At 41.1% G+C, this 27,137-nt stretch overlaps 3 protein-coding genes across 5 annotated transcripts in view; 2 read left to right on the plus strand and 1 right to left on the minus strand.

The window, feature by feature from the left end:
* The first annotated feature begins 65 nt into the window (after positions 1 to 65).
* LOC103465818 (uncharacterized) lies at positions 66 to 6,266 on the plus strand. 2 transcript variants are annotated; one of them, XM_008410988.3, is made up of 18 exons: positions 71 to 259; positions 344 to 458; positions 561 to 735; positions 1,167 to 1,278; positions 1,561 to 1,667; positions 1,789 to 1,915; positions 2,219 to 2,339; positions 2,779 to 2,864; positions 3,057 to 3,187; positions 3,266 to 3,325; positions 3,402 to 3,465; positions 3,547 to 3,641; positions 3,732 to 3,860; positions 4,831 to 4,945; positions 5,034 to 5,171; positions 5,347 to 5,513; positions 5,603 to 5,685; positions 5,782 to 6,266. In XM_008410988.3, the coding sequence occupies exons 1-18, from the start codon at positions 181 to 183 to the stop codon at positions 5,975 to 5,977; spliced, it is 2,100 nt and encodes a 699-aa protein (XP_008409210.2). In that variant the 5' UTR covers positions 71 to 180; the 3' UTR covers positions 5,978 to 6,266. The 2 variants fall into 2 exon arrangements, with proteins under 2 accessions (XP_081464020.1, XP_008409210.2); XM_081607894.1 differs by having other exon boundaries at positions 66 to 458.
* A 732-nt stretch (positions 6,267 to 6,998) lies between these two features.
* On the plus strand, positions 6,999 to 20,579 carry cnot4a (CCR4-NOT transcription complex, subunit 4a). Of its 2 annotated transcripts, none has more exons than XM_008410985.3 (13): positions 6,999 to 7,267; positions 10,941 to 11,166; positions 11,331 to 11,528; positions 12,850 to 12,936; positions 13,144 to 13,245; positions 13,670 to 13,795; positions 13,915 to 14,039; positions 14,135 to 14,341; positions 14,427 to 14,484; positions 14,575 to 14,830; positions 15,988 to 16,491; positions 16,673 to 16,906; positions 18,474 to 20,579. In XM_008410985.3, exons 2-13 carry the CDS (start codon positions 10,993 to 10,995, stop codon positions 18,803 to 18,805), a joined length of 2,403 nt encoding a protein of 800 aa, XP_008409207.1. In that variant the 5' UTR covers positions 6,999 to 7,267; positions 10,941 to 10,992; the 3' UTR covers positions 18,806 to 20,579. The 2 variants fall into 2 exon arrangements, with proteins under 2 accessions (XP_008409207.1, XP_008409208.1); XM_008410986.3 differs by having other exon boundaries at positions 6,999 to 7,157.
* Positions 20,580 to 21,766: 1,187 nt separating this feature from the next.
* The window catches only part of LOC103465813 (shaker-related potassium channel tsha2-like), a 28,575-nt gene continuing 23,204 nt past the window's right edge, over positions 21,767 to 27,137 (minus strand). The window contains exons 3-5 of the transcript XR_014087835.1: positions 24,494 to 24,670; positions 24,358 to 24,391; positions 21,767 to 23,575 (exon numbers count right to left, since the gene is read on the minus strand). The gene's annotated coding sequence lies outside the window, so the exon portion shown is untranslated. The remainder of the gene's footprint in view (positions 23,576 to 24,357; positions 24,392 to 24,493; positions 24,671 to 27,137) is intronic.

Raw genomic sequence — 27,137 nt, forward strand, 5'->3', positions numbered from 1 at the left:
AAATTTGTAACTTTGGGGAAAAGTAACATTATAGGTTGGAGTGATATTTTTTAATCGGTTTAAAATCTGAGCTCCGGCTGCCTAAAAACTTGATTTAATGAAACTGGCTGTAGTAAGAGTTTAGACTGCTTAATTCAAAGTGTGCATGTTGTCAGGTTTTATCACAAAAATCTCAGCAGAATGAGGGTCCTGAAGAGAGCCTTCCAGTTCATCCTCAGAAGAGAAGTGAGGCTCTATCAAAGCCCTGCGAGGAGCAAAGGTGAACACGCTTCCACGTTAAACTCAGAAATGGTCTGCATTGCTTGCTGCAGGCTGGCAATGCTGATTATCTCTTCTCTTTCAGATTCCCATTTCAAAGTTCATCCGTCTGTGTCTCAGGCTATGGCACAAAACAAGCCGGTGGTTGCACTGGAGAGCACCATTATCACCCATGGCATGCCCTACCCGCACAACCTGAGGTACCCAGTATGACGCCAAGTCCAAAACACTTATCAGGTGTTTAAAGTTTTCAGGATGAGTTTCACACATGAACGATAAGCTCGCCTGCTGCTTCTGTTCAGCACTGCAAAGGAGGTGGAGGCCATCGTGCGAGCCGAAGGAGCCACTCCCGCCACGATCGGCGTCGTTGAAGGGGAAATCCTCGTCGGATTGACGTCAAACGAGCTTGACCGTCTCGCTCGATCCCAAAGGCCCCTGAAGGTGTCTCGACGGGATCTGCCTTATGTCGTCAGCAAAGTGAGGATGCTACTTTTGAATCCCAAACAGAAAACTATTTAAGTCTCCTAAGCGTTTTCACATTTTGTGACATAACAACGACGAACATTGACGTATTTTTTAAGAGATGTTTTGTGGAAGAAGAATAAAAATGCATAAAGGTGAAGTGGCAGGAGAATGATAACTAAGTCTGAAGATTTTAGCACTGAGCACTTTTGTATGTTTTCATTTACAAAACTACGCCAATTTCCTTCCACATCACCATAAAATGCTACTTTTGGTTGATGTAAAATCCCAATAAAATTCTACAAAATACGTGAAAAAGTCTAAGGCTATGAATACATTTGCAAGGCATTGTGTGTATGAGCTTCTGGAAACATCTTGACTTTTTATTAATCTATTGTAATTACTGCTATTTTGAAAGTGTTCAGATGTTTGTCACCGTTTTTCAGGGTCTCTCCGGGGGAACAACGGTCTCAGCCACAATGATTGCAGCACACAGAGCTGGGATCCCTGTTTTCGTCACAGGAGGCATCGGAGGAGTTCACAGAGATGGACAGAACAGTGAGCTAACTTATACTTTACTGCAAAAATAAGCTTATAGTGTTTTTACATCCTTTGACAAGGATATGTGCTGTTTTCTGACACACCTGTTGTTTAGTTTAAATTAAAATTCTTTTCGGAAAAAGAAAACCTCGCGATAGTTTGTTAAACTGTCTGGAAGGATTAAGTTATCAAAACATCTCCAAGTCTGATTTGGTTCGGTGTTTGAGACGTCTAACTGTGAAGTCGAATCAAACGCAAAGCATTTATTCCTGCTATTTTGACTAAATGATGCTTCTTGAGGTCTGGACGTCAGTGCAGATCTAACAGAGCTTGGCAGAACTCCCGTCGCTGTCGTCTCTGCCGGGGTCAAGTCTATCCTGGACATCGGTCGCACCCTGGAGTTCCTCGTGAGAAAATATGCATTATTCTGTTCTGTTCAGCAGACTTGTAGCATAATATTTATTCATAGCTGTGATTGTAATGTGTGGCTGAAGATTAACCTTTACTTCTTTCCTTACTTGTCTGTAGGAGACACAGGGTGTGTGTGTTGCAACTTACGGTGAATCTAAAGATTTCCCAGCATTCTTCGCTCCAAACAGTGGATTCTCCTCGGCGTGTAACGTCCGCAATCCTAGCGAGGCTGCAGAGCTCATTGGTAATATGTTGTAGAAATAAATCGGCTTTCCGTTAAACATTGAAAGTCATGATGATGATAAAATGTATCCACGGGTGCGTTCTCGCTTTTACAAGTAATTAAATGAGTTTGTCCAATAGTCAGTCAGCAGTGGAAAAAGAGCGGTTCATCGTTAGAAGACCAAAATTAAAGTCACAGTCGTTTTGACGACGGGATGTGATCTTCTGACCGAAATGTACGCTTAGCTCGACTTGACAGCCAGTTTGCAGATATTACACAGATACAGTAACGTTGCTTATGTGTCCGTCTGCTTGGTTTTTCCAGCAAGCACTTTGTCTCTGGGTCTTCAAAGTGGCCTCCTGATAGCAGTGCCCATCCCAGAGGAGCATGCAGCCACTGGCCAGCAGATACAGGAGGCCATACAAACTGCAGTGACAGCAGTCGGGTACAGAACGTCTCTCATATGTGGTCGTGTTCGGGTAGCATGGTGATCGACCAGCAGAGCACCCCCAAAATATTTTTGACCTGGTCAAGTCGACGTCTTCTGCCAAAATGCTGGGATCCGCTGATCAGTGTTTGTTGTTGGCGCCACGTGCTCAGTTTAAGACCCGTAAAACTCTGTTGTTTCAGGTCGTTGCACCCAGTTTCGACTGACGTCTTAAAACGCCGCTAAAAATATACATGTACAGAAAAGCTTTCAATTAATGTGACGTATACGTTTGATGTGCTTTTCTTCTGTGTTTTGTTAAGCGTTTTTCGATTTCATTTGGGAAATGTTTTATTCAAATAAAACTTTTACTTATTTACTTACGTAAAGTCTATTTTTGGTTTCCTGCATGTCGACGTCTGCTTATCTCTTTGTTTTTGTCTCTCTGGTTTCTCAGTTCTGAAGGCATTACGGGCAGAGACGTAACACCTTTTGTTCTTCAAAAGGTCAACGAGTTGACTCAAGGAAAGTCCCTCCAGGCCAGTATCCTTTGCAAACCTCTAGATCTTTCTTCTCTATTTCCGATAGTGTAAAACACTATCAGATGTTTCCACTACCAGATAGTGGAAAATGTAAGATGCCATAAAGATTATGGCCTTAACAATATGAAAGATTATTAGCTTTCTAGATCAAATCGTGACTTATGCCAAATTCCCTTTAACTTGTCATGTTTAGACATTGCTCTCATTCACAACAATGCTAAAGTCGGCAGTCAGATAGCCTGTGCATTGTCAAAGCAGACGAGTGAAAAAAGATCAAAAAGTCAAGCTCGGCATCCTGGAAAACCCCCAAATGACTCAGAAGTTGTGAGTATAAAACATTTCTGTGTATTTTTAAAATTTTAATCAAGAAGGAGTCAAATAAAGACCTGCATTCTTGCACAGGTTGTCATAGGAGGAATAAATGTTGATTTTATTGCCAAAGGGAAAACAAAAACACTTCATGTAAGCATCGCGACACGCATCTATCTCAAATACAGCGGAGGAAAAATAAGTTCTAAGAATCTGTTTTGTCTCACAGTTTGGACAGACAAACTCAGGAAGCGTCTGTCAGTCGTTTGGGGGCGTGGGACGGAACATCGCTGGTTGGTTTTCCTTATCTGATCACGTTCTCGTCAATACGTCTGACTGTCTCTCACGTATTATCTCCTGTGTTTTCCTCCAAGACTCGCTGAGTAGGTTGGAAAAGACGCCGCTGTTCATCTCCGTCACTGGAGCTGATGCAAACAGCGATGCGGTTTTTAACCACTGTAAACATATGGTAGGGCAACATTAACAGCTAGTTAAAAGTCAGTACTGTCGGACTCTTGAATACGAATTAAAAACACAATGTTTTTTAACTTACTTTTAGAACACAAGTGGTGTGGCCAGACTGGAGAAGCAGAACACAGCAACGTACTGCGCTGTTATCAACAACAATGGGGAGCTGAGTCTTGGCTTGGGGGACATGGACATTCATCAGCAAATTACAGAAGGCTATGTGAGTTCCTGCTGCCTTACTGATCGTTTAAAAAAAATAAATAAATAATCTAATGAAACCTGGCATCATTCCCTGAAAACTTCCTCAGATTTTGATGTAGCATTAGATCAGTAAGCATCATTGTTAGGTAATGGTTTCTCTAAATATTCTTAAATGTATTTGAACATTTTTTTTTTTTTACAACTTTCCCTTAGCAACAGATCACTCAGCATGCTGAAACCCCATACTGCCACCGTGCACGGTGAGCAGAGCAGGATGTTAAATGTGATAAAGAAAAATGTTTCTCAATCTTTCTGATAGAGAACGGCAGCACAAACTGGGTTCAGCAAGTTTCCTTAGAAACCATTTTAAATGCAAAAAAGAAGTAATTTGGGAGGCTCTTGTCATACCAGCACCACAAACTAAGAGGAACCATGAGCTTTAGTCAGACAAAAGTATCAACAGTAGCACTTTTACTTAAAAAATAAATAAATAAAAATTACACTATGAGACAGGATTTTTTTTCTTGCTTAGTAGATGTACTTAAAGTAAAGTTTTTGGCTCTCTTTATTGTATTATATTATAATAATGTAAAATAAATAAGGTTTTAGTTTTATACTTTTTAAACATAAGCCAGGGTCCCATTGTGGTGGGTGTTGCAGATTGTGATGTGATCCTTTTTAGATCCTTTGCAAAAATTGATGTCTAAAAATCTGTGTTTGGCTTATTAAAAACTGAAATTGACTGTTTATTCATCTTGTATTTTGAATAACTTGCCTGCATTTTACTCAAGAGCAAGTTTTCTATCAGGGTTTTTTATTTATTTATTTATTTTTGTTTGTTTTTTTGTCTTTTAAATTAGCCTTTTGTTTGATAAATTCTTGAAATAACTCCACACCATATCAGTTTTTTTTTTAATTATTATTATTATTATTTCTCCTCAAAAATGCTGTTAGGACTATAACTATTTATCCTTAAATTGTCTTGAAAGGTTTCACAGTTTGAAAAACAGATTTCATCCACCACACTTGTGTGCCTTGATGGAAACATCCCTGTCTCCACCATCAACTATGTCTGTTCTCTTGCTGGGAAGCACAACTTAAACAGTAAGCATACGGAGCAGAGATGGTGGCCCAATAAATGAAACGGACACTTTTGCCATTATTAAAACAGTCATCTCTGTGTTTGTCACAGTTTGGTATGAACCAACAGATGCAGAAAAGGCTTGTAAGCCTTTCCTCTCAGACGCTTGGAAGTCTTTGTCCTATTCATCTCCAAACCTGGCAGAGTTGCGCATGATGAACAAAACTCTGGGTCTCACGGTTCCTGAAGGTAACCTTTTATCTTTCACCGGCATTAAAAGTTGCAGATGTTCCCCTTCTTTTCGTTTGCATGTTTTGCGAATGACAAGCTCCCTCAGTTCCCACACCAGTCACGGCTAAGAGTTCTTGTGAAGAAGGCACATTATCTGATGGTAGCTATAAGGTTGTGGTTGATCTCCTGCCAGAGCTGCCTGCCTCTTTTGATGAGATCCTGACTGTTGCCGTGGCTCTCTCACGCCCTCTTCTGGAGAATCTCCACTGTCTGGTGGTGACTCTTGGGGCTGACGGTGTTTTGCTGTGTGGCCAGCACGAAGCAGGCTCAGTTGACCTGCAGCCGAGGAAACAAAAAAGAGTACGCGCCTTTTAAATGCAATTTTATAATGAAGATGACATTTGCAACATCAACACCGAGGATGTTATTTATTGGGTTTGGATTTGCAGAAGCGGCAGCTTTGTGCGCTACACTACCCAGCATTGACCGTGACTTCAGAAGAGACGATGAATGTGTCAGGAGCAGGAGACAGGTGCACAAACTCTACCCAGCCCTACTTATCGTTCTTCCACTTCAACTTTGTTTTTATTTTATTCATAATTAGTTGTTGCTCCTGCTGTGTTGGCAGTTTTGCAGGTGCTTTAATGGCAGGGATTCTTCAGAAAAAAGACACAGACAGCTGCGTTCGGATGGGCCTCCTGGCTGCGAGGATGTCCCTGTCATCGCCACATCCCATCTCACCAACACTCACCTTAGACTCTGTGGATCCCAGCAAAGTCCAGGCACCAAAATGGCCCACGCCGGGCTTTGTTTGGCTCGACTGAGATTTAAATTCCAGAGTTTTTGTTGTGTTTTTTCATGTCTCACAATTATTATTCAAGGAACTGTTATGACTTTTGACCATAGAACTTGTTTTCTCATAACTTTTTTATCCATATGTGTCTGTTACCTTTTTATTATTCCATAATAAGATACGTGAAGGTACTTTGAATTTTCTGAGAGTTTGCTTATTTTTTAACTCTGTTACCTCACAATTTCAAGTTTGGTTTCTAATAATATTAACTATTAGGGTATTTATATACATACAATCCACTTGTTTGGAAGGCAGGCCAGGTTTGTTTTAGCAAGACAGTGATCCAAAACATAGAACCACCTCAGTACCGAGAAACAGAGTAACCAGAAACGACTCTGGACTCTGAATAACCACGACAGATTGTGTAGAGGAATGGTCAAAGATCCCTCTCTTTACAGCCTAATGACATGCTAGCGAACAAGACGAGACAGACATGATTAGGCATATTTGGATACAGAATTATAAAAACGTCACATTTTGCTAAGGTTGAAAGCATATATTTACAAAATGATGTTTTGTTGTGCAAACTCATGTGCAATAAAGTATATTATTATTGTTATTATAATTGTTAGTAGTAGTATTAGTATTATTAAACTTAGAGCTACATGTTCCTGTAGAAACTCAAAGAACAGTGTAAAGCTGTTGTAACTGAATGTCTTGAATCAGTTAAAATTGTTGATACAGTTGATTGTACAGTTCCTCAGAAATACATCAACAATAAACATTTGGTATGGAGCTCATGTTTTTACATAATAATAATTCTAACCAGTGTCGGCATTTGATAAGGAAGTAGTCCAGGTGAACAGTTGTTTGGAATAATTTTTTTCATGTACGTTATTTTCAAAGAAATGTATTGTTGCTAAAAAAACAAAACAAAACAAAAAAAACCTACCTTACATTGCATAGCTACTATTTTACTGCTTTGAATGTAGATGGGCGTGTAAAATATAAAAACTCGTTTTCCCATAATTCCGTCCTGTATCGGCGCAAACTCAATGGCACCGAATACTTGCCCCACTCCCTCCTCCCTACTATAATGCTAGCTAAGATGGTGGTTTGAGCGTAATTTGTCTTAACAATACCAAGAAAAGAAAGGGCAAAACATCTTTACAGCCTCCCGATTAGAACAGAAACCCACGATTACCGCTATCGTAAGTTACCATATTTAGAAATTTCACCGTTTCAGGTACATTGGCTTGCAGCCCCCGCCCAGTTTGGTGTGACTCCTTTGGAGTGGAATCCTAAGCTAAATACGGACAGGGTAAGTAACGCTAACGTTAGCCAAGTAGGGTTTCATCCTACATCCAGCGAATAAAAGATAGGTGGCTTCGTTTCAAACTTAAGAAGTGATTGGAGCTTTTTTCCAAACCCAGCGAATCACTGTCCAGGTAATTTGTGTATCCTCAGACCAATGTCAGTTGTTTATAAGGCCAGGGGTTCACTGTTAGCTTCTATAGGCCGCGTCGTACATTTCTGGTGATAATGTTAGCATGCAGGCTAAGCGGTTAGCATTACCCAAGCTGTCACTTTCAGCGCCCTGTAACGTCATGTCATGTTCTCATTATTCGCGAATGTCGATATTAGGTTGGAATAAATTTTACTGTGAATTGTTTTTGTGACTAGTGTTGCAGTCGAGCTGGATACGCGCCAACAGGCAGACCGGCTTCTCTTACCAAAACGTAGCTAATGTTAGCTTAGCTCAACGTTAGTCAAATAACATCTGTCATAACGTCAGATCCAAAGACAGAGTTAGTCTCTGACAGAGCCTGTAAAGTAGCCCACCGGGGTTTAAATCTGTGTATTTTTTGACTTTATAATCGAGCCAGTGAGATGGTGATACACTTGTAAATATGTGTTTATTAGCGGACCGCTGCCAAAGCATCCGAAATGTTTGCGTTTCGTCTAAATTAACTTCCTCCCGTTTAGCTTCTGTCGGTCCGGGTTGGTCACAGAGTGAGTCTGCTGGCAGTGGTGTTGTCACGAAGGACCCAACGCTGGTGTTCATCTGCTAAAAACTCACTCTCTTTCTCTTTTTTTCCCTCTGTATAAATGAACTCTCTTGTTATACGTTTCCTTTTAACGTGTATTATGACGTGTCAGGCATTGTCAACCCACGAGAGATGTTTACAACATCCGCATTAACACCTAAATGCTTCAGTTCTGTTTTTAGCTCGTTTTTTGATGATGTGACACAGTCGTTTTCACCCAACGACAAATCCTGAAGGGGCTTCAGGATTTGCTGAAGTCCCCTCAGCAAATCCTAACCCCGCCAGCGTTACAATGGCTTTTGCTTGATGTATATACACATATATGTCACTGTGCTGTGAAGTGAGACCGATAAGGGATTTTCAGATCCTCAGATAATGCTTTCAGATTGCCTTAGTTGCCTAATAAAATTCATGTTCAGATGTATGTAATGCTCTCTCAGGGAGAGCTTCTGTTTATGTCAGCTGGGCCTACCATAATTATTACATAACCTCGTTGTTGCATTATTTTTTGCACAATGTTGGAGTAGGCATGGGCGAGTATGAGATTCTCAGAGTATAACCTTGAGTAAAAATACCACTCCATCATTGATAGTTACAGAAAAAAAAAAATACTGTTTTTATTTGAAACGGGAACGCATCAGTTACTGGATTTGGTGCTAAAATAACAGGAGTTACAACTATTTAAAAAAAATGTTATCGGTAACATTTAGTATAGATTCAAGCAAAACTATTGGATAAACGCTAACTAAATATGGAGGTGTGTGTAATAATGTGCTTATTGTGAAGATTATTGCACATTTTTGCCATTTTGCTCCTCAAAGAGTTAACATTCGACTGTCGTCTCAGGTTCCCAGTTGCAGACCGGCATGCTTTCAGCTCCCCGGCTGTTGTCTTAAATCACTATTACCCCCAAAACGGTGATGGGTTGCCCTTCTTTTATTTACACACCCTGACTGTTCAGGATTTTGGCAGCCACAGATATTTCCAGACACCCGACTTTGTCTCTGTTGTGTAAGAGACTTGTTTCATCCAGCTCACCAGCAGTGTGCGGTAACGCGCTGGGGAAGGGGAGTACTGTCCCGTTATGTGACGCATGCGATTCGTAGAAGAAGGAAAAAAACCTCTGGTCACTCTAGGACTTCACATCTGATTAATGACTTTAAATTGTAGTGAATGTGTGACATAAACTAAAATCATTTTAAAATTGTAACTTTTTATAACCTGGCCCATCTGTAAAATCACACGGACATATTCTCACGCTTCCTCTTCTATATGTATTTTCTTTTATGCAGCGGTTATTTTGGCACCAGCTGTTAATAGCAAAGCACTTTTAATATTCAACCTCTACATGAGCATCTGTTTACATTAGCATCTCAGTTGAAAACTCAAACACAGCAACATCTCTGGTGATTTTTTTATTTGTATTTTTATGCTAAATAAAACAGAGGCTTCTAAGTCTGAAAAGACAATTTGTCTGTTGTGCAATAAGAGAGGGGCCAATGCTTCTCTTGTAAGAAGTTCCTGTTGAACTGCATTCTGAGTTTAATTGCTGTGATTTAGCTGAAAGAGTTTTGAAATGCAGCTTTTCAGTTCTAAACTGGAGCTTAAAAATTCATTCAAAAGCCTGAACAATGCTGGACAAAAGCACTTTAAGACTTGATTGACCTGCTACTAATATAAGTTTAAAAAAAAAAAGAAAAGGTACTGCTTATGTCGTCTGTACGTCCTAGTCCTAGTCTGTCCTAGTATATGTTTTACGCTCTAAGTTGCCTTATTTTCACTGTTAAAGGATTTCTTCACTCAAGGGCCGCTTACAGAAATTAATCAAATTTAAATGAAAATCCATGGAGGTTGACTTTTCTTACTTTTTGGGACAACAGAAGTTCTCAGCTTCCTGTCCTGTCTTTTAGCTGATCTGTAAATGTGAAGCTGTTGGCTGTATTAGCAATACCGCAAAGAGGAGAGAAAGACTTGTTTCGGGTCTGCTTGCATTCAGTGACTTGCACGTATCGACGCTTCCAAAGACGCGCAGACCGGCGTGTTGTTTTCTATTTCAGAATAACTCAAAGGGAAGGCCCCCTAAAACACAGTTTCCATGTATTAAACCTCTTTGTCGTTTCGGTCCCTTTTTCTGATGACCTCCGGCCTTGAAATGTTGCCGGTAGATCGCTTTATAGTTGTGCATCCACTTCTGCTGACGTTGTGTTTCTGAACAGTTTTATTTGTGAAGTTTGTTTCCCAGTTGATACTCCAGTTTTATCAAGACTGCTACATGAAATATTTAGCCCCGTGTGGGTTTTTTTCCCCACTTCAGCACTGTGCAAATTGAGTAGATCTTTGTCGCTTTGACATCAACATCACCTGCTGATTTCATGTTACTCAAGGTGGTCTGTTTTTTTTTATTATTATTGTAAATGAAATAGTGTAAAGGTTTAAAGCTGTTTTCTCTCCAAATGGCACATGCACACATTTGTTGCTCTGTCTTGTTATTTTCCTGAGGATGCTAAATCTTACTACTACGTATGTTGGAGTGACCAAACTGTGTCTGCTTTCCCTTGTGAGCATTTGTCCTTATACTGAATGTACAAAAATGTACTTTAATCTAATTTTTGCATACACAGATATAGGTATGATGAACATTTTGGCAAGTTTCATGCCATCTACGCACCTCCTGTTTGAAAAGACAAAAGCTTAAATACACTATGCTGTTCTGGAGAAGACTGCAGATTAGTCAGCTTTTCTGGTTGAACACAATCATTCAAATTCACCACAAATTTATCTCACAATGGAGACTACAACATTTACCCCAGCGCCCATTAAACTTCCCTAGCCAGTAGTTAATATTTCCTTTGCAAATAAACACTTTTAAGCAGCATATACTGGCTGTTTTTAAGCTGTATCCAGATGGAGTTCCTGTACGTTTTTTTTCCTCCTCTCTCCTCGTAGCCCTGTGCTCTGTGACCAGCTCCAGTACTACTCAACGTCGCCGTGCAATAGGATGTCCCACAGCCCTGAAATGAAGGACGACCCCATGGAGTGCCCTCTGTGCATGGAGCCACTGGAGATTGATGACGTCAATTTCTTCCCCTGCACTTGTGGCTACCAGATCTGCCGCTTCTGTTGGCACCGCATCCGCACAGACGAGAACGGCCTCTGCCCCGCCTGCAGAAAGGTGCGCAAAGAGATTTATCACAAGAGAGAATTTCATCTGCAGGACGGATTGTTTAGTGCTCCCATACGCTCTTTTTTTTTCTTTTTTTTTTCTTCCTTAAGTTCATCATGTTATACACTCTCCGCTCCCCATAAATCACTATCTGATTTCTGTTTGTCGCGCAGCCGTACCCAGAGGACCCCGCCGTGTACAAGCCTCTGTCACAGGAGGAAATCCAAAGGATAAAGAATGAAAAGAAGCAGAAACAGAACGAGAAAAAGCAGAAGGTGACAGAAAATCGCAAGCATCTGGCGAGCGTCAGAGTGGTCCAGAGGAACCTGGTGTTTGTGGTGGGGCTGTCGCAGCGGCTCGCTGATCCTGAAGTGAGTACAGTGCTTTACAGGCTTAAGTGAATATGCTGTGCCTTAATGCTGGGTTAAACATTTTACTGGGGAGAGGATGTGTAATAAGCCAGAGTTGCTCTGTTACATTTGTCACATACTAAAAAAAAAAAAAGAAAAAAGTCGCCAGTCCTACTGAATTATTAGGATCTTCCTTGCTGGTACTGATTTCTTGTCATATCAGATTTTTTTTTTTTTTTCCCCAAGAACCATTAAACAGTCCCACATGATTTTTAATCCAACAGAAGTTGAGGGGATTTGACAATTCATGAATCAACACCATTACTTTTATCTAATTTTGAATAAAACAAAATAACAAAAATGTATCAAAGTACAGGGTTCCTACTAATGCTTGAAATCCTTCAAAAGGCTTGAGTTTCAAGGTTTGGAAAATGTTTGATTTCTGTATAAAGTCCTTGAAAGTGATTGATATTTTATCTGTACAATCTGATGCTTGATTAAAAGTCTAAATTTGGGAAAATGTTATTTACAGTTGAAACCAGATATTGTCATATGCAGAATAAAAAAACGACAAACATTTTTTTCTCACTGTCTGTGATTTATTGAGACCAATCGTCTCTTGTTTCAGGTCAGATTTACCAAAATTATTTCTATTACAAATACCAGAAAACTTGGTGTGAGCAGTTTTTAAAGATTTTTTTTTTTTTTTGCAACTTTCTTTGTATATTGTTTAAGCATTTAATTTAAGCAGGAAGGTCATTTACCTTAACACGATTTGTTTGGATTGTTTCAATGTGGTAAATATTTATTATTCCTAATGGCTCAATGTCTGCATCATTGACATAAAAAATTGTCTTATGTTTTATACATTTAATAACATTATTGAAATTGGGGGATTTAATTTTGTTAAATTAGTCTTTTGTTCTTGGATCAGTCAGGTGTATAGTGTGTGTGTGAGAGACATTTCAATTTTAATGACAGCATTAATGACAGTAATAAATGATATCATAAAATGATGCATTGAAACTGTCTTCTTTAGTTCATTTGCGTTGCTGGAAACATTTGAAAAGTTACCTTTTGAATTGCTTGAAAAGTGCTTGAATTTTACTGTATAAACCTTGAAAGTAAATGCAGCTGGTTGATATCTTTAAAAATTGATAATGGGAAAAAAAATTGTTTTATTTTCTGTTTTTAATTTGAAGGTGAAGAGAAAATTGTCAGATTCCGGTCTCTCCTTTCACTGAACACAATTTCTTGTAAATGGTTAGCGTGTTTATGAAAGAACTGACAGCATAAATCACACATTTAGTGTTGTTTCTTTTTTTGGGTTTTTTTCCCACAGGTCCTAAAACGACCAGAGTATTTTGGGCGATTTGGGAAAATCCATAAAGTTGTCATCAACAACAGCACATCGTACGCAGGTTCACAGGTGAGGAATAAATCATGGTTGACTTGAAGTTTCAGTGTTTACGAATACATCTGTGATCAGTTGGAAGCAAACTGCGACTTGTGTCATAAGTCGGGAACAAATACAAAGGTTTCATTTGAGTCAATATGTTGGTATCACATGAGCCTAAAACAGCCGTGAATGGTCTGTTTGATTAATCTGTTTGCTTTTGTTTTGTTTGCCGTTCAGGGGCCCAGTGCCAGCGCTTATGTCACTTACATCCGTTCCGAAGACGCTTTAAGAGCAATACAGTGTGTGAACAATGTGGTCGTCGACGGGAGAACACTCAAGGTAAACCAGGGGTTTTCTGCTGCCCTCTGTGGGTCTTTAAAATTCTCATTTTACGTGTTGAATGTAATCAGAAGTTGTATCATCATCAGATATGTATACATAGCTCTGGAAAAATTTAAGAGACCACTTAAAATTATCCATTTCTTTGATTTAACTTTTTATTGGTACATGTTTGAGTAAAATGAACATTGTTCTTTTATTCTATGAACTACTGACAACATGTCTCTGAAATTCCTCGCAGAAATTTAGTATTTATTTGCCGAAAATGAGAAATGGTCAAACAATATTTGTTGGAATAACCATGAGGTTTTCAATGGGGTTCAGTGCAGTGGTCTCTTTATTTTTTCCAGAGCTGTATATATTTTTTCATATTGTAATACTTGTGCATTAACAGTAGGATTTGGTTCTCTCTCTCGCTTTACAGGCTTCTTTAGGCACAACAAAATACTGCAGTTACTTCCTCAAAAGTATGCAATGCCCCAAACCTGATTGTATGTATCTACATGAGTTGGGGGATGAAGCAGCTAGCTTTACTAAAGAGGAGATGCAGGTGAGGTTACGGTTTTCTTATTAAAATATGTAAAGTGTTAATTTATTATTTTTTTTAAGATTTCTTGCTTAAAGTGATGTTTGTTTTATTCATCTCTTTAATCTTGAACTTGTACTAAGGCGGGGAAACATCAAGAGTACGAGCAGAAACTCCTCCAAGACCTCTACAAAATAAATCCTGGTTTTCTACAACCTCCAGCTTGTGGAACAGAAAAGTCAAAGAGTAAACCCAACTCCACACAGAGGTTAGACCTGTTTTCATTTATCTGCTGTGCTGCTTTCTCCCAGCGTAGCGCTGGATGGTTGAAATTTTTTCTTTTTTCTTCCTTCTTTATAACAGAACTAACAGTAGCAACGGTAAAGACGGCTGGCCGACGCTGTCGGGGCACAACAAACTGGCCAACGGACTTTCAGAAGACCGCAAGTCCCCTCCGCTGTTAGACTATCTAGACCAGGAAGCTAGTAATTCAGATGGGCTAGAATCAGAGTTGGGTCCAGGCCAGCGTCCCACCCTATCCCCCTTCTCCTCCAACTGTGACAGTAATAGGTAATGGAGACACCTCAAACCAATCTGTTCTGCTGTAAACTTTTCTTTTTTTTTTCTAATCCGTTATCACAATTTCTATCTGCAGTCCCAATGACAAACCTCCAGAATCAATCGGTATGGTCAATGGAGAAACTTTACAACAGGTGAAGCAAGCAACCTTGTTCCTTTGATCCGAAGCGAATCCCACCGAGTCACATCTCTTACAAGTGTTTCGCCTTCCTCTCATTCTGCAGATGCCCACAAGTGACTCCCCTTCCCCTCCCCCGGGTCTAACGAAACCCATCCTGGTGGTGCCCATCAGCATGTCGGACCTCTCGGCCCGTTCGCCCTTTGAGGGTGCTGCGGCAGAGTCCCAGTCGCTTTTTTCAGACAACAGTAACTTCAGACATCCAAACCCTCTCCCCGCTGGCCTGCCCCCTTTCCCCAGCTCCTCCCGCGGCAGTTCCGACTGGCCCATGACACCAGAACCACAGATACTCTTCACATCAGGTATCGAGTAGCTTAAATATCTTGTAAATTTTTTCATTGAACTTTTGAGGGCGTTAAAGTCGCATGCTAAAAATTACTGTTCAACTACGCAAAACCTTTAAAACAATTAAATGTGTTAACGTTTGTCGTGTTGCAACCACACACTTCAGTGTTGGGATTTTATTTTGTCCAACACAAAACAGAACAATCTGCAGAGATCCAGAGCTCAGGTAGGAGAATCTAACTATTACCTGTGGGTTCCAAGAATCTGGAAGGAAGAAAAGCTATAAAAAGTCCCACTCTGCAATTTGCCACAATTGGAGAAAATGACAACTGTAAGGAGAAGAAGTCGGTCCTGTAACCAAAATTAAACTCTGTGGTCAACATGCTGAATGTGTGGAGAAAAACAAAGGACAGTCGGAGTGAGTCTAGCTTCTAATCTAGAAGGAGAAATGGCTCATGGTCTTTTATCAAACACAAATGAGAAAACTTGCCACCGCTAAAATCTGACACTGCACCATTTGTGTTTACATTTTATGAAGAAGGAAGTTGCTTCATCAGAGGTTTTTGTGTTGTTTCCTTCAGTGATTCTTAGGACGGTGCCTCCACATGCGAGGGGGAGGAACAGGTTTTTCAAAGAGTTTGGTTGGTTTGACACAGTGCAGTCAGATTTTCACCTTCCAGTAGGACATTAAACACTAGCTACAATTAAACTTGGCTCATGGCATCCAGATATAAATTAGCTGCAGAGTCTGTGACAATAAGAGAGGATAGACTTGTTTGAGCTTTTGGTGTTTTGTTGAGAATGATGGGCAGGTATTGTTGTGTGAACACAAATATACGCTGCACAAAAAGTTTGAAAACCATAAAATTTTCTTCTGCTGCTCTAGTTTGTGTTGACCAACCAGAAAAGAAATCCCTGCACATGGCAAATACTTTTAACGTTTGTAGTTATAATGTGATGAAATGTGGAAAAAAGGTCCTTTTTTACAAAACACTGTCTAGTTGTGCAAATGCTTTATTTTGCATCTCTGTCTTCCTAACACAGTGGCTGTTGGACTGTCAAAGGAGATGCAGTAAATAAACAAAACTACTCTCGTTGAAATGCAAACGTACCTTTCTGATTAAAAGCGTCGGCATCTGGTAACCAAACTAACTACCTTCTTCTCCTTCGGAAGACACAATACCAGTGTCTTCCTCAACAGACTGGCAAGCGGCCTTCGGTTTCGGCTCCTCCAGCAAACAGCAGGACGACGACCTGGGCTTCGACCCCTTCGACGTCACCCGCAAGGCTCTGGCCGACCTGATAGAGAAGGAGCTATCGGTTCAGGATCAGAGCCCCTCGTCTCCCGGGCCGCTCGCGCCGGGGAGCGGCCACGGTCCGGGCCTGCCGCCGTCCAATCTCAGCACATCCCACCACTTCCCCGGTGGCCTGCCGCGCGTCCACCCGCTCCACCACAGAGCCTTCTACAGCTCCTTCAGTTTCCCCGGCGGCCACAACAGCCAGGCCGGTCAGCAGCAGCAGCAGCCCCCCGCCACCAGACACCCCTGGATGGGCATCCCCACACGAAACAACCTTGCACACTTGAACCACTCAGCCAGTGCTGCCTCACACAGTAACATCCTGGACCTGAATCTGCCCCCTCAGCACAACACGGGGCTGGGAGGGATCCCCATCTCAGGTACCAGTCAGGCTGCTTTAATGCAGAGTTAGTGCGTGTTGAGACAAAATTCAGACGAGACGTGTCAGAAAGACATTTAATATCGCAACACGCAAACTCTTCTGCTCAACACGAAGATGGGTGTTTTTGATTAGCGAGTATTGATTGTTTTTTCCGGTGTCCCTCTTGTCCTGCCCTGCAGAAAACAGCAGCTCTATAGACGGCCTAAATGTGAAAGAGTGGCAGGACGGACTGAGAGCTCTTCTGCCCAACATCAATATCAACTTCGGTGGCCTCCCCAACTCCTCCTCCTCTTCATCTTCCTCGTCCTCCAACAGTGTTAACCACATCGGTGGGCCGGCGGGGCCGGCAGGCATTTCACACAGCCTCAGCTGGGACAGCACGGCCAGCTGGATGGATCCTGCTATCATCACAGGTAAAAAAAACATCGGCTGGACTCGACTTCCGAACAGATAATCCTATGCATTATATATAAAGAGTAGCGCTGTGAATCTGTTAAAACGTTTAATCTAATTAATCACACTCTAGCTCTGTGATTAATCTCTGTGCTCGGCTTTGTCAGCTGGAGATGTGAAAACTCTCGTTTAAGAAAGTGTTTTATTGTTTCAAAGCAAACATCTCTGGTTTTTAGGTTGTAATATTCAGGAAGGTTTAAAATGAGATTTAAAATGGTTTGAAATGTAAACTATAAACTGATTGAGTTCTGGCGAAGGATAATTGACCGTTGCATGGAGGGTTAAACGTTCATTGTACACCAGTCTGACTCTCTTTCCTCGTCTTTTCACTCGTGTTTGCAACTGCATTTGACCGCAGCACAAGGCCGTGGAAAGCGCTGCTTTGAACTACGTTCTATGAGAGCAGCTTTTAGGTCCACATAGGTAAAACCATTAATCTGTATTATTGAATATTAAAATCTTTTTAGATTAATCACCTGCGTTAAAAATAGAACCTCTTGTCTCTTTCACAACCCTAACAAAGAGACAAACCCTTTTTCTCTTGCAGTTTGACCTAAACTCTGGTCACATGTTGTAAGTCAAGCCCACATTTCAGCAATAAGGCAGTTCAAAGGGATTTTACGCCATAAAAACATAATAATTATGAAACGAGCAATAAACAATACATTTCTTCAAATTCCATCATCAAGTAAATGTACATTAAACATATTGATCGATGTTCCAGTTATGAATCAAAGGCAACTCTAAGCAGGTGACTTTTAGCCTTGATTTGAAAGTGGAGAAAAACTGACAAGCCTTTTCTTGATTATTATTATTTTACAAATTGTATGTTAAAAACTTGGTTTCAGCTGTTTTCCCAGCTGCCTGACATTAATGGAAATGATGTAAAAGTTTAGATTTGAGAGCAGAAGTCATCTTCAAATTGGGCCACTAGTATCTCACTTAATACGATAAATGCAAACTCATTTATGTGATTAACATCTCATTAATTACAGATTTAATTCAGTTCTGCTGGTTTCTGCGACATTACTGTTTGTTTTGTTTGTTTGTTTTTGTCAGTGATCAAATTTTCCAGTCGTAAGACAAGAGACGGCTTTGATCGGTTGTGTGTTTGTAAGAATAAACCCACAATAGGAGATGAGAGCTTAACGATATTTTGAGGCAAACTGAGAAAATCTTCCGTAAAATCTATAATTGGTCCAAGTTTGATTAGTTCATATATATTGTTTTTTTCATGCTTGTCTCAGAAGAAGGTGTAACAAGTTGCTCATCTTTTGTTTTCCCAAACAGAATTGGTGTAAAAAAAAAAAAAAAATCTCTGGTTAAAGGAAATGACATCATTTCCTGTTTTACCGGTCAATCATTTGGATGTTCATATTCCTCAAGTTGCCACCAACCCCAGACGAGTCTGTAAAATCTGCACATCCATATTTTGTGTCTTTCTTCAAAATGCGTGACTGAAAAGACTGGCTTTTCTGTTCCAGTCGAAAGTCTGAAGCGTCTTTGTCTCTTGTCTCTCCACCGCAGGCATCCCCGCCTCGGCCGGCAGCAGTTTAGACTGTCTCCAAGACGACAACCCGCCACACTGGCTCAAGTCCCTGCAGGCGCTAACAGAGATGGACGGTCCAGCCAGCTCCGCGGTGCCCGCCCCCCCACAGCCCCTCCACAGCGGCCTTCTCGACGGCCACCTCCCCCTCCACCACAGAGCCCCCAGCGGCTGGGCTCCCTACCTGCCCCCTCCCACAGCCAACCCCACCGGTCAGTTCCACTCCCCTCCACCAGGCTTCCAGACCGCCTTCAGACCCCCAGGACAGCCCGCCACAGAGCTACTACAGAGTGCCGCTGTGGATCGCCACTGAATAGACTGGAGCAAACATCCGATCCCACCCCACCCCTCCCTTCTTCCCCACCTCGCCCACCCCACTTTGTACCCACTCATCCTGTCCCCCTCTCCCTTCTCTCCCAATGCAATACACACCAATCTGCAGAGTATGAAAAATTAACAAAATAACAAACTTGCTTTCTTCTTTGTTCTCTTCCTCCTTCCTTTGTGTCTACTCTGAAGGCCTGTTTGGTTTTTTGTTTTCGTTTGTGGCGCACAGTCATCCAGTTCCCTTCGTCTGCCGCCATCGCCACCCCTTTAGACCTAGTTCTGGGCGTAACGTGGGATTTGTTGTGCAGCTTTACCGTCTAGCAGAAAGCACAAGAATCAGTAGAGCATTAAAGTGCCCAGCGGTGACACACGAGCTAACTCCACAAACTGGCAAAAGAAACAAATTAGCAGAAGTGAGGTCTTTTTAAACGTATATAAAAGAAAATGAATAAAATAACATAATTAAGCATGATAACATTTGTGTTTTTTGGAAAGTTGAAGTCATGATTAGTTTTTTTTTTTTGAGGAATGAAGCAAGCTGTGAATCTACTCTTTTAAGCTTTGCCCCAAAGACGCTCACTCTCCCCCTCCCCTTCCTGCTCCGCCCCGCCCCGTCTGAGCAGGAGACTGAAGCGGTTCAACCTTACAGCCTCGTTGGGGATCGGTCGAGGTGAGAGAGAGAGAGAGAGAGATGAATTACACGAGAGTGGGTTTTATAAACTATTAAGGGCAGGGAGGGAGGGAAGAGTGGGGGGGGGAGAAAAAGAGAGATCGGGTTGGAGAGCGTTTTCAGATGCTGCAGGAGTTTAGGGCACAGGCTATGCATGGGCTCCCTGTTGGGTACGGACACAAATGGCCCGCATCAGAGGCCACTTGGCTCATACTCTCTTTAGTAAAGGGGCTCCCATGGGCCCCCCGCGTTCTGCTTGAGGGAGAGTTTTGCTGAACCTCTGTATCAGAGGATAGAGCAGTGCCTTACCGCAGGGAGCCAGGGGCTGTGGGAAATCATGGCACACATCCTGAGCACTAGGGTTAGACTCTTTACTCACAGTGCCACTGTGTGGTACCTACAATAGCTAGCCCTAACACGGACAGCCACCAGATGAAGATGGGGTGGGCGGCCAGTGACCAGATGGAAGAGGAAACGTCAAGAGATCAAAACGAGGGTAGTAAAGAGGTCAGCGGGTCCCATCGTTCGATCCACGAGGGCTTTCAAACGAGGCCTTAAAAATAGAAGCAGTAGAGAGAGAGAGCGAAGCCGGAGCGTTACCGACTGCTGAGAGTTACGCAATTTCTCATGCGACCCTCGGCAGCTGTATGCAAGCGCGCGACCCAAAGCGAGGTGCTGCAAAGACCGTACCGAGTACCGTAGTAATAAATCAAGGAGCCCTCAGCCTTTAGAAATGAGATCAACCTCTCCGACTGCCGCCTTTTTTTTTTCTTCCTCCTTTTTTGAAGTCTTAATTCTGATTCGTGTTCGCTCTGTCTTTTCTCTCTCTTGCCCCCTGCCCCCTACTTTCCCCCCTCCCCCCACACCCTCCCCACCTCCCACCATCTCTCCCTCGCTGTTCCCTATTTAACAGTATTCACAAAGATGAACAAATTCATCCAGGAGAAATCAACACAGTCGTCATTCAGTGGGTTTTTAACATGATGTTGCAAGGAGAAAAAAAAAACGGCAACTTTGAGGCGCTTAACGGAAATGAACTGTCCTCTGCAGGTCTGGAAAAAATAAACCTTAAATAAAACTGAAAACTCAAGAGCTTGTGATTCCCTAATGTTTTGTTCTAATCCTGAATATTATCCGTTAAAGTGTGCCGCACCGTCTGAAGGCGATCCGGGGAAGTTTTATCCAAATTAAGATCAATCTGATGTTTTTCTTCTGGTTGCCACTAGGAGGCAGATTGTTTCCTCTCATAGTTTTTGCCTCTGCAGTAGTTACAAGGTGACGGCGAATGACTTTAATAGCACGATATTTTAGGTGGCACATTTCCTAGTCCTGTTTAGTTGCTCACCTAAATGCTCATCAAACTTATCTTTTAATTAAACGTGACTTCTTTCCCCTCAGGGTGGCAGCGCTGCAGTAAGTAGAGCATGTTCTGTACTTTGGTTTGCAGCTCTGCAGTCTTCCTGGTGAATGGACACAATATCAGATATATTTGGTGGGTAGTTCAAAGTTTTTCAAAATTAATGTGGATGCACAGTGGCATCCACATTAAAACCTTAAAACAGATCGTCTTCAATTGCCCCAAACTGTATTGTGGTGCCGTTCAGTGATTTTTATAAACCAACAGTATTTTAAAGGCTATTCTCTGAGCTACAGGGAGCCAAACTTTGAAACTCAGGTCATCTGCACTAATTTTCCGGTTTTAGTGAGACTATGGGCAGCGGCATTCTGGATCTGATGGCTTTTTTGGCCATGTACCTCATTTTCTGTAAGTTTTCTGGCAGAGACCATTTGATTTCTGTCCAAAACACGCCTGTATTTCAAAAAGCTCACTCTAACAGGGTTCTTATGGACTTTGGAACAGAAACTGGTCCACGTTTTCCCACTTCATCCTGTGTTTCTAACCAAAACCACTTTGTGTGTTGATGAAGCGATCAGTTACAGTCCAGGTACACTTCATCAATTCAATGGCAAGTTTTCTTGTCTTTCCCATTTTGAGCAGCCCCTGAGAGAAAGAAAGAGCCTCTCCCTCTTTATACCAAGAAGAAAAAAGTAACAAATCACAGAAAATAATTTTCAAGGCGATATTACAGAAATTGAGTGCAATTTATTCCTTAATGCTGCTTATTGTAACGGCAAAAATCTGACTAAAAGTTCAACTTAATTACCACAAAAGCTGTACTTGAATGGAGAATTTACATTCATTCATTCGGTCCTGTTAATCTGTGGCATTAGCCAGAATTATTGCATCAAAAAATACACAAATGACCAGACAACTCGCCCTTTTTACTTGCTTTTAATCAGGTTGGATAACGTTACAATGACGATCACGTCACTAAAAAGTTACTGAAACTTTGTTTTAATACTTGGAAGAGTTTAGGCTAACCAGGAGATGTGTAGTGAAGAGTTATAAAATACATGACAAAATAATGAAGAGAAGGCTCTGCTTGTAGACTGAGGAAAAAACCCCACAAGGGTAAAACACATTCATTTGTAGATCAGTGTCTGTAATGATGTTTCCATAATCAGAGGAAACCTGCACTGGTGGCTCTGTTCTATATGGGTAATATGGCTCACCGCCCAGGGTGTCATTCAGTCGTGAGACAATATTGGCACTCAAGAAAACAAGCAAAACGAACATCTGTCAGTTTCATGTCCAGACAATAAAAAAATGCACCATAAGGAATTATAACTATTTACTGATCCTGGTAAATGAATGCCTGCTTCCAAAAGCTTCCACTGTTTCAAATATTAAAATGTCAGTTTTCTACTGGCTGAGAATCATTAAAACAGCTTCAGATTCACAAAAACTTCACTCTAAAAGGTCTGCTCCAAAGAGCGACAGCTAGGATACACAGAGAAATATGCAGGGGGTTTTTTGTTTTTTTTCTCAATTTTTTTTAAAGCAAAATTATAGAACGTGTTTTGTTTTCTCCAAAAATGTAGGAATAGTTGATAGATCTCCCGGAGTGCCATTCATGTCATCGCTGACCTGCTGTCTGAACGTTCCAGCATCAAAAACAACCATGAAACCAGAAAACGCTGCACTAAAACACAGAGGAGGATCCAGCATGCTGTGTGTAGCTGGACTTCACTATAAAACATATTACATAATCAAACTATTTAGTTTTTTCAAGCAATATGTGTGAAGATTTCCCTTGATGTAAACAGTTTTCAGTCAAACGGCTACTATAAGACCTTACAGCAAAGAAATAGCTAACACGGCTAAAAAAAAAAAATAAATAAATAAATAAAATACACGATGACACTTTTTACAACAATCACACCCGCTGGGCAGTCAGCTGTTTACGGCGTAACGAGACACAGATAAACGTACAGCGCAGGACGAGCCGGGGCAGCCCCATCTGGTCCGGGTCTGTGGTGCTGAAGAGGCAGCAGCAGCAGCAGCGGAGGCAGAGATATGCAGACAGGCAGCAGATTCAGGGGCTATGACAATGAGTCAGCAATACAGTGGAGGAGGCTTGGGAGGGGGGAGGGGGGCGGGCGGGAGTGGAGTAGTAGGGGGTTGATTATGTGATCGGGGAGATGATGCATGCCTGACGTACACAAAAAATGCCATCTGTTAATTATGGAGCTGCAGAAAATAGCAGCAGAGCTTCGGTTCTGGTGGGATTGGACCGACACAAAGCATGTCCGTAGAAGCCAACATTTAATAAAGACTCGAGTATTGATCGTCTTCAATGAAACTGTGTATTTTAGCTTTTTTTTTTTTTTTTTACACAAGGAAGGACAAAGAAATTATTAAACAAAATAAGCGTTTTATATATATATATATAATTTCTAATAACAACAAAGTATTTATTTGCAGTCTTCAGACATATCCAAATTGCTGTCCTCTCACATCCAGTGATTAGATCTACACTAAAGTGCAATAAATCAATGAGCAAGTACAAACAGCGTCGTGTTGCCACGTCGGGTTTTCGCTCTCTTCCACCGTGATGCCCTCTGCAGGGGTTCGGCCTGCTAAACTGCTGAAGCTGTGCGCTCCTTGAGGACTGCAGCTACCGGATGAGGGCATGTTTGGAGGGCACAGGAACTGCAGTGGCTGGTGTAGAAGCCAAGCTGCGCCTACAGAAAGGAAAAGACGAGGGAGGGTTTAAACAATACCTGGCGACTGAAAAAAAAAAAATTTTAAAACAGCTGACAAACGGTGAAAGCCACAAGATTTATGTATGTAAAAAGTAGCTTAAAGTGAGCCTGAGAAACGAGGTTGGCGTGATTTAGGGGAATTTTCAGACGTAATGAACAATTGGATCAAAGAACAAAAACAATATTTATGTAGGCTGCAAAAAATATAAAAAGTTTCTCAATCTACAGTTATGTGGAAACACTCTTTGTCGCTGAAGGTCACTCAAAATTACCAAAATGAATCCTATTTTCCTAAATGTTGTAATAAAGAGATTTGTTTTTGCTTCGTTCAAATTCAGAACCTCCACCAAAGTCACGAAAGTCAAACAAGTTTGGAAAGCACAGATGATGGCGTCATGGCTTTTGTATTTTTCTTAAATACAATTTAAGTAAATTGGAGGCACAAACTGGATGTGCGAGTATTTAACGCACTGCTTCATGGAACAAACCTAAAGAAATCAGGACACATTCTGGAACGAGAAAACGTCTGGTCGATCCTACTCTAACAAACCACAACATCAGTTCTTCTTCTGGAGGAAAAATGGGAAAGCTTGTAGTTGTGGTAATTTTCACTACGAAGTAGAGCAATGATTTTCTGATTAGAGGAAGATACGTTAACAGCTAACAGAGATCAGAAATTACGGTTTAAAGCATGAGTGGTATTGCGAAAAACCATGGCAACCGTTACCGCGTCCATGAAGGAATCTGACTGCACTTCTCACCTCGTCGTCGTCGTCGGCTGTCATCTCTTCAAATCTGTTGGCGTTGATAAAGAAAAAAGGAAGGGAGGGAGGAACGGAAGAAAACTCTGTCATTGAGGAGCAAATCTTTGACTCATACTGATGAGTCTGTACTTACCCGAGATGTAGAGAAGATTTCTTCCTCCCCTGCTGGCTCACACAAGCTTTTACTGTAAATTCATCCAGCGGTCCAGTTAATGTGTCCTGGTCAGGAAAACTGACCTGCGGCTGCATCACCACTCTATTCCTTTAAATGCAATATGAACAGCATCTTAAATCCAGCGATGAGTTCAGCCTGTAAGAGAGAGAGAGACGACTCATGTCGCATATTCACTTTCGAAGGATTTTGGGTAGGAAATGTATTTATTATTGTTTTTTTTTCTGTGAATAGTTTAGGAGATTATCTGACAATATTTGAATTTGTTATCCTAAGCATAATTGTTTTCTTTATTAAGGCATTGAAAAACAAACAAATAATAAAACAAAGAAGAAATTCGCTGCAAAAATATCCACATTCTTACAGTCAAAAAGAGCAATAGGCTTTGAGTTTGTGTCTGAAGGTTTCCAGAAAAGCTGTGATGCCTGCAGCCTGAAGGACATTAAACAAACTTACAAACATTTCTTTTTTTTTTTTTTAAACTACTGAATTACTAATAAAATGTTCATATTAAAACAAAACCGTTTAAAAAAAAAAACCCAAAATTTACAGAGATGTCCCTCTGTTTATCGCTGAAAATATATAAACACAGCAGGGTCTATAAATAAAACACAGCTAAAGAGAATTGCAGTATATTTTAGCTGATTCGTTTTTTTTTTTTTTTTCTTATTTTTTGCACACTTGAAAATGTAGACACATGCCGTAATGCATAAATGTCTTTTTTCATATCATAAACAGCTGACTCCAGCATCCCAGCAGAGAAAAACGCCCATCTACTCTCATGTTTTAGATTGTTTAAAAATTGTGCTAATTTATTGTGAAGTTTTAAGAAGTATTTTTGAGAGTGATGATTATTTTTTCTTAGGACTGAAAGCGACTAGAGGCTCTGTGTGTTGGAGAGAGCAGTCGGCGTTACACAGCTCTGCAGTTGAACAGCATTCCACTCATATATTGTTTTTATGAAAATCTAAATATCCGCAGAATCAAGATTCTAAGCTGTTTGTTGCATTTAGTGATTAATGGGTTTGATGGTTGACCCCAAAGGGTCAGCTCAGACGTTTCAAGAGAAGTCCTGTGAAATCCTTATCAGTAACAGTTTTATTGCAGACAGTAGGGAGATGTGACATCACTGTAAGGTTGTTGAAAAGTAAATAAATCCCTAGCTGGTGGAAAACTAACAATCTAGTCAGATTTACTCCCACTCCTTTTAGCTGAGTTTCAACTTTGAAATAACTCGTACCGAAAATGTTCATATCAGGAGTAAAGAAGGCTGGCAGATTACAGTAGTCTATAGTTCCTAAGGAAAATAATGATTGGTTTAATCTGCTGGTCAATCTGGTTAATTTTGAAACAACTATGAGACTGGGAAAGCACTCTAAAGCAAAAAGTTAAAGTCAAACTCTAAATCTATTCCCAAATGTTCAGAGAAAAAAAGAAAAAAGTAGACTTAATATCTGCAAACGCTACATCTTATCCCACTGATACAAACATTTGCACTTTGAGCGGCTTAGCTAAATCAGATGCTGTGCATCTGAGGATTTATTTACATTTTAACAAGATAATAAATAATATCACTGAACTTCACTTTAAAATATACAAATTATTCCCTTTGACTCTGATATAAAGTGGCAAACATTTCCTAATTGAGCATGTTCTATCAGGTAACAACAGGAAACAACAGAGAGCCTTTGCTAGCACATGCTAACACACGCTACATGTAGGTTTCCTGAAGGCATCGAAGACTAATACAGCTTTTCTTTTTCTGATTTCACTTCCGCGTAAACACATTGCTGGTAGATCGTTTCGTGAGATTTGTACTTTTTCTGGCAGCAGATTCAGGGCCGTGCATTTGTTCTTGCAGCAATTAAAGCCAGTGACCTTTGTTAGCGCTTCACACATCTCCAGTCAGCACGCAGAGACGGCGCTCACGTTGTCCGTATCTCAGCAGGGCCTTCGTGCCTCACTGTGATATCCTTTTGTGGTTTTGTGTTTGCCAGGCTGCCCGAGCGCCGTGCGGTGATGTAACCGAAGCAGGAAGGTCACAGCGGTGGATTCGTCGATGTTAACTTTTACAGTTTCTCACCCAGACAAGCTTGCTGACTCTGCGCCGTGAGCGACTGAAGCAACGTAAGATGAGATCCACATTGCCCCCAGACTACAAGGACGTTCTCGGGATGAGAACTTTGATAAAAACGACAGGATGGACAGAGAGACGATGTTGAACGTTTTAGGTGTGGATTGATTTTAATTACAGTATTTTCCAAAACGGATTCACACCTCCTGAGCTTCGTCTTTATTACGCTACGACCTTAAAGTTCAGTGTATTTAATTGGAGCTAAAGTAGGGAGCAGAAAGTAGGGCGTCATGGGGAGATAAATGGAAAATAATACAAAATCTAACAAGTGGGATGTGCATTTTCCTGCAATTAGAGGTCTTTTGAGGCATATATAGGTCTTTTCTAGGCATTACAACGTCCCTCATTATTCTTTTCAAAATCAAACTCAATCAGTTTAGCATCAGCTCCTCTGTCATTGTCACGGGGTTCAGGGTGATGGCATGTTTTGGTATAGGGTTGGAGTTGTGCCATAGATAGTTGGACCAATGA

This window comes from Poecilia reticulata, chromosome 6 (assembly GCF_904066995.2).
Source record: "Poecilia reticulata chromosome 6, P_reticulata-male-v2, whole genome shotgun sequence".
Lineage (NCBI taxonomy): Eukaryota > Metazoa > Chordata > Actinopteri > Cyprinodontiformes > Poeciliidae > Poecilia > Poecilia reticulata.

Bases quoted from the DNA above. Each gene is read 5' to 3' on its own strand.
- cnot4a (XM_008410985.3), top strand. From the start codon at position 10,993: ATGTCCCACAGCCCTGAAATGAAGGACGACCCCATGGAGTGCCCTCTG. The intron at 12,937-13,143 runs GTGAGGAATAAA...TTTGCCGTTCAG, and splicing joins CATCGTACGCAGGTTCACAG to GGGCCCAGTGCCAGCGCTTA. The intron at 14,342-14,426 runs GTAATGGAGACA...TTCTATCTGCAG, and splicing joins TCCAACTGTGACAGTAATAG to TCCCAATGACAAACCTCCAG.
- LOC103465818 (XM_081607894.1), top strand. From the start codon at position 181: ATGAGGGTCCTGAAGAGAGCCTTCCAGTTCATCCTCAGAAGAGAAGTG. The intron at 736-1,166 runs GTGAGGATGCTA...ACCGTTTTTCAG, and splicing joins TGCCTTATGTCGTCAGCAAA to GGTCTCTCCGGGGGAACAAC. The intron at 5,514-5,602 runs GTACGCGCCTTT...TTGGATTTGCAG, and splicing joins AGCCGAGGAAACAAAAAAGA to AAGCGGCAGCTTTGTGCGCT.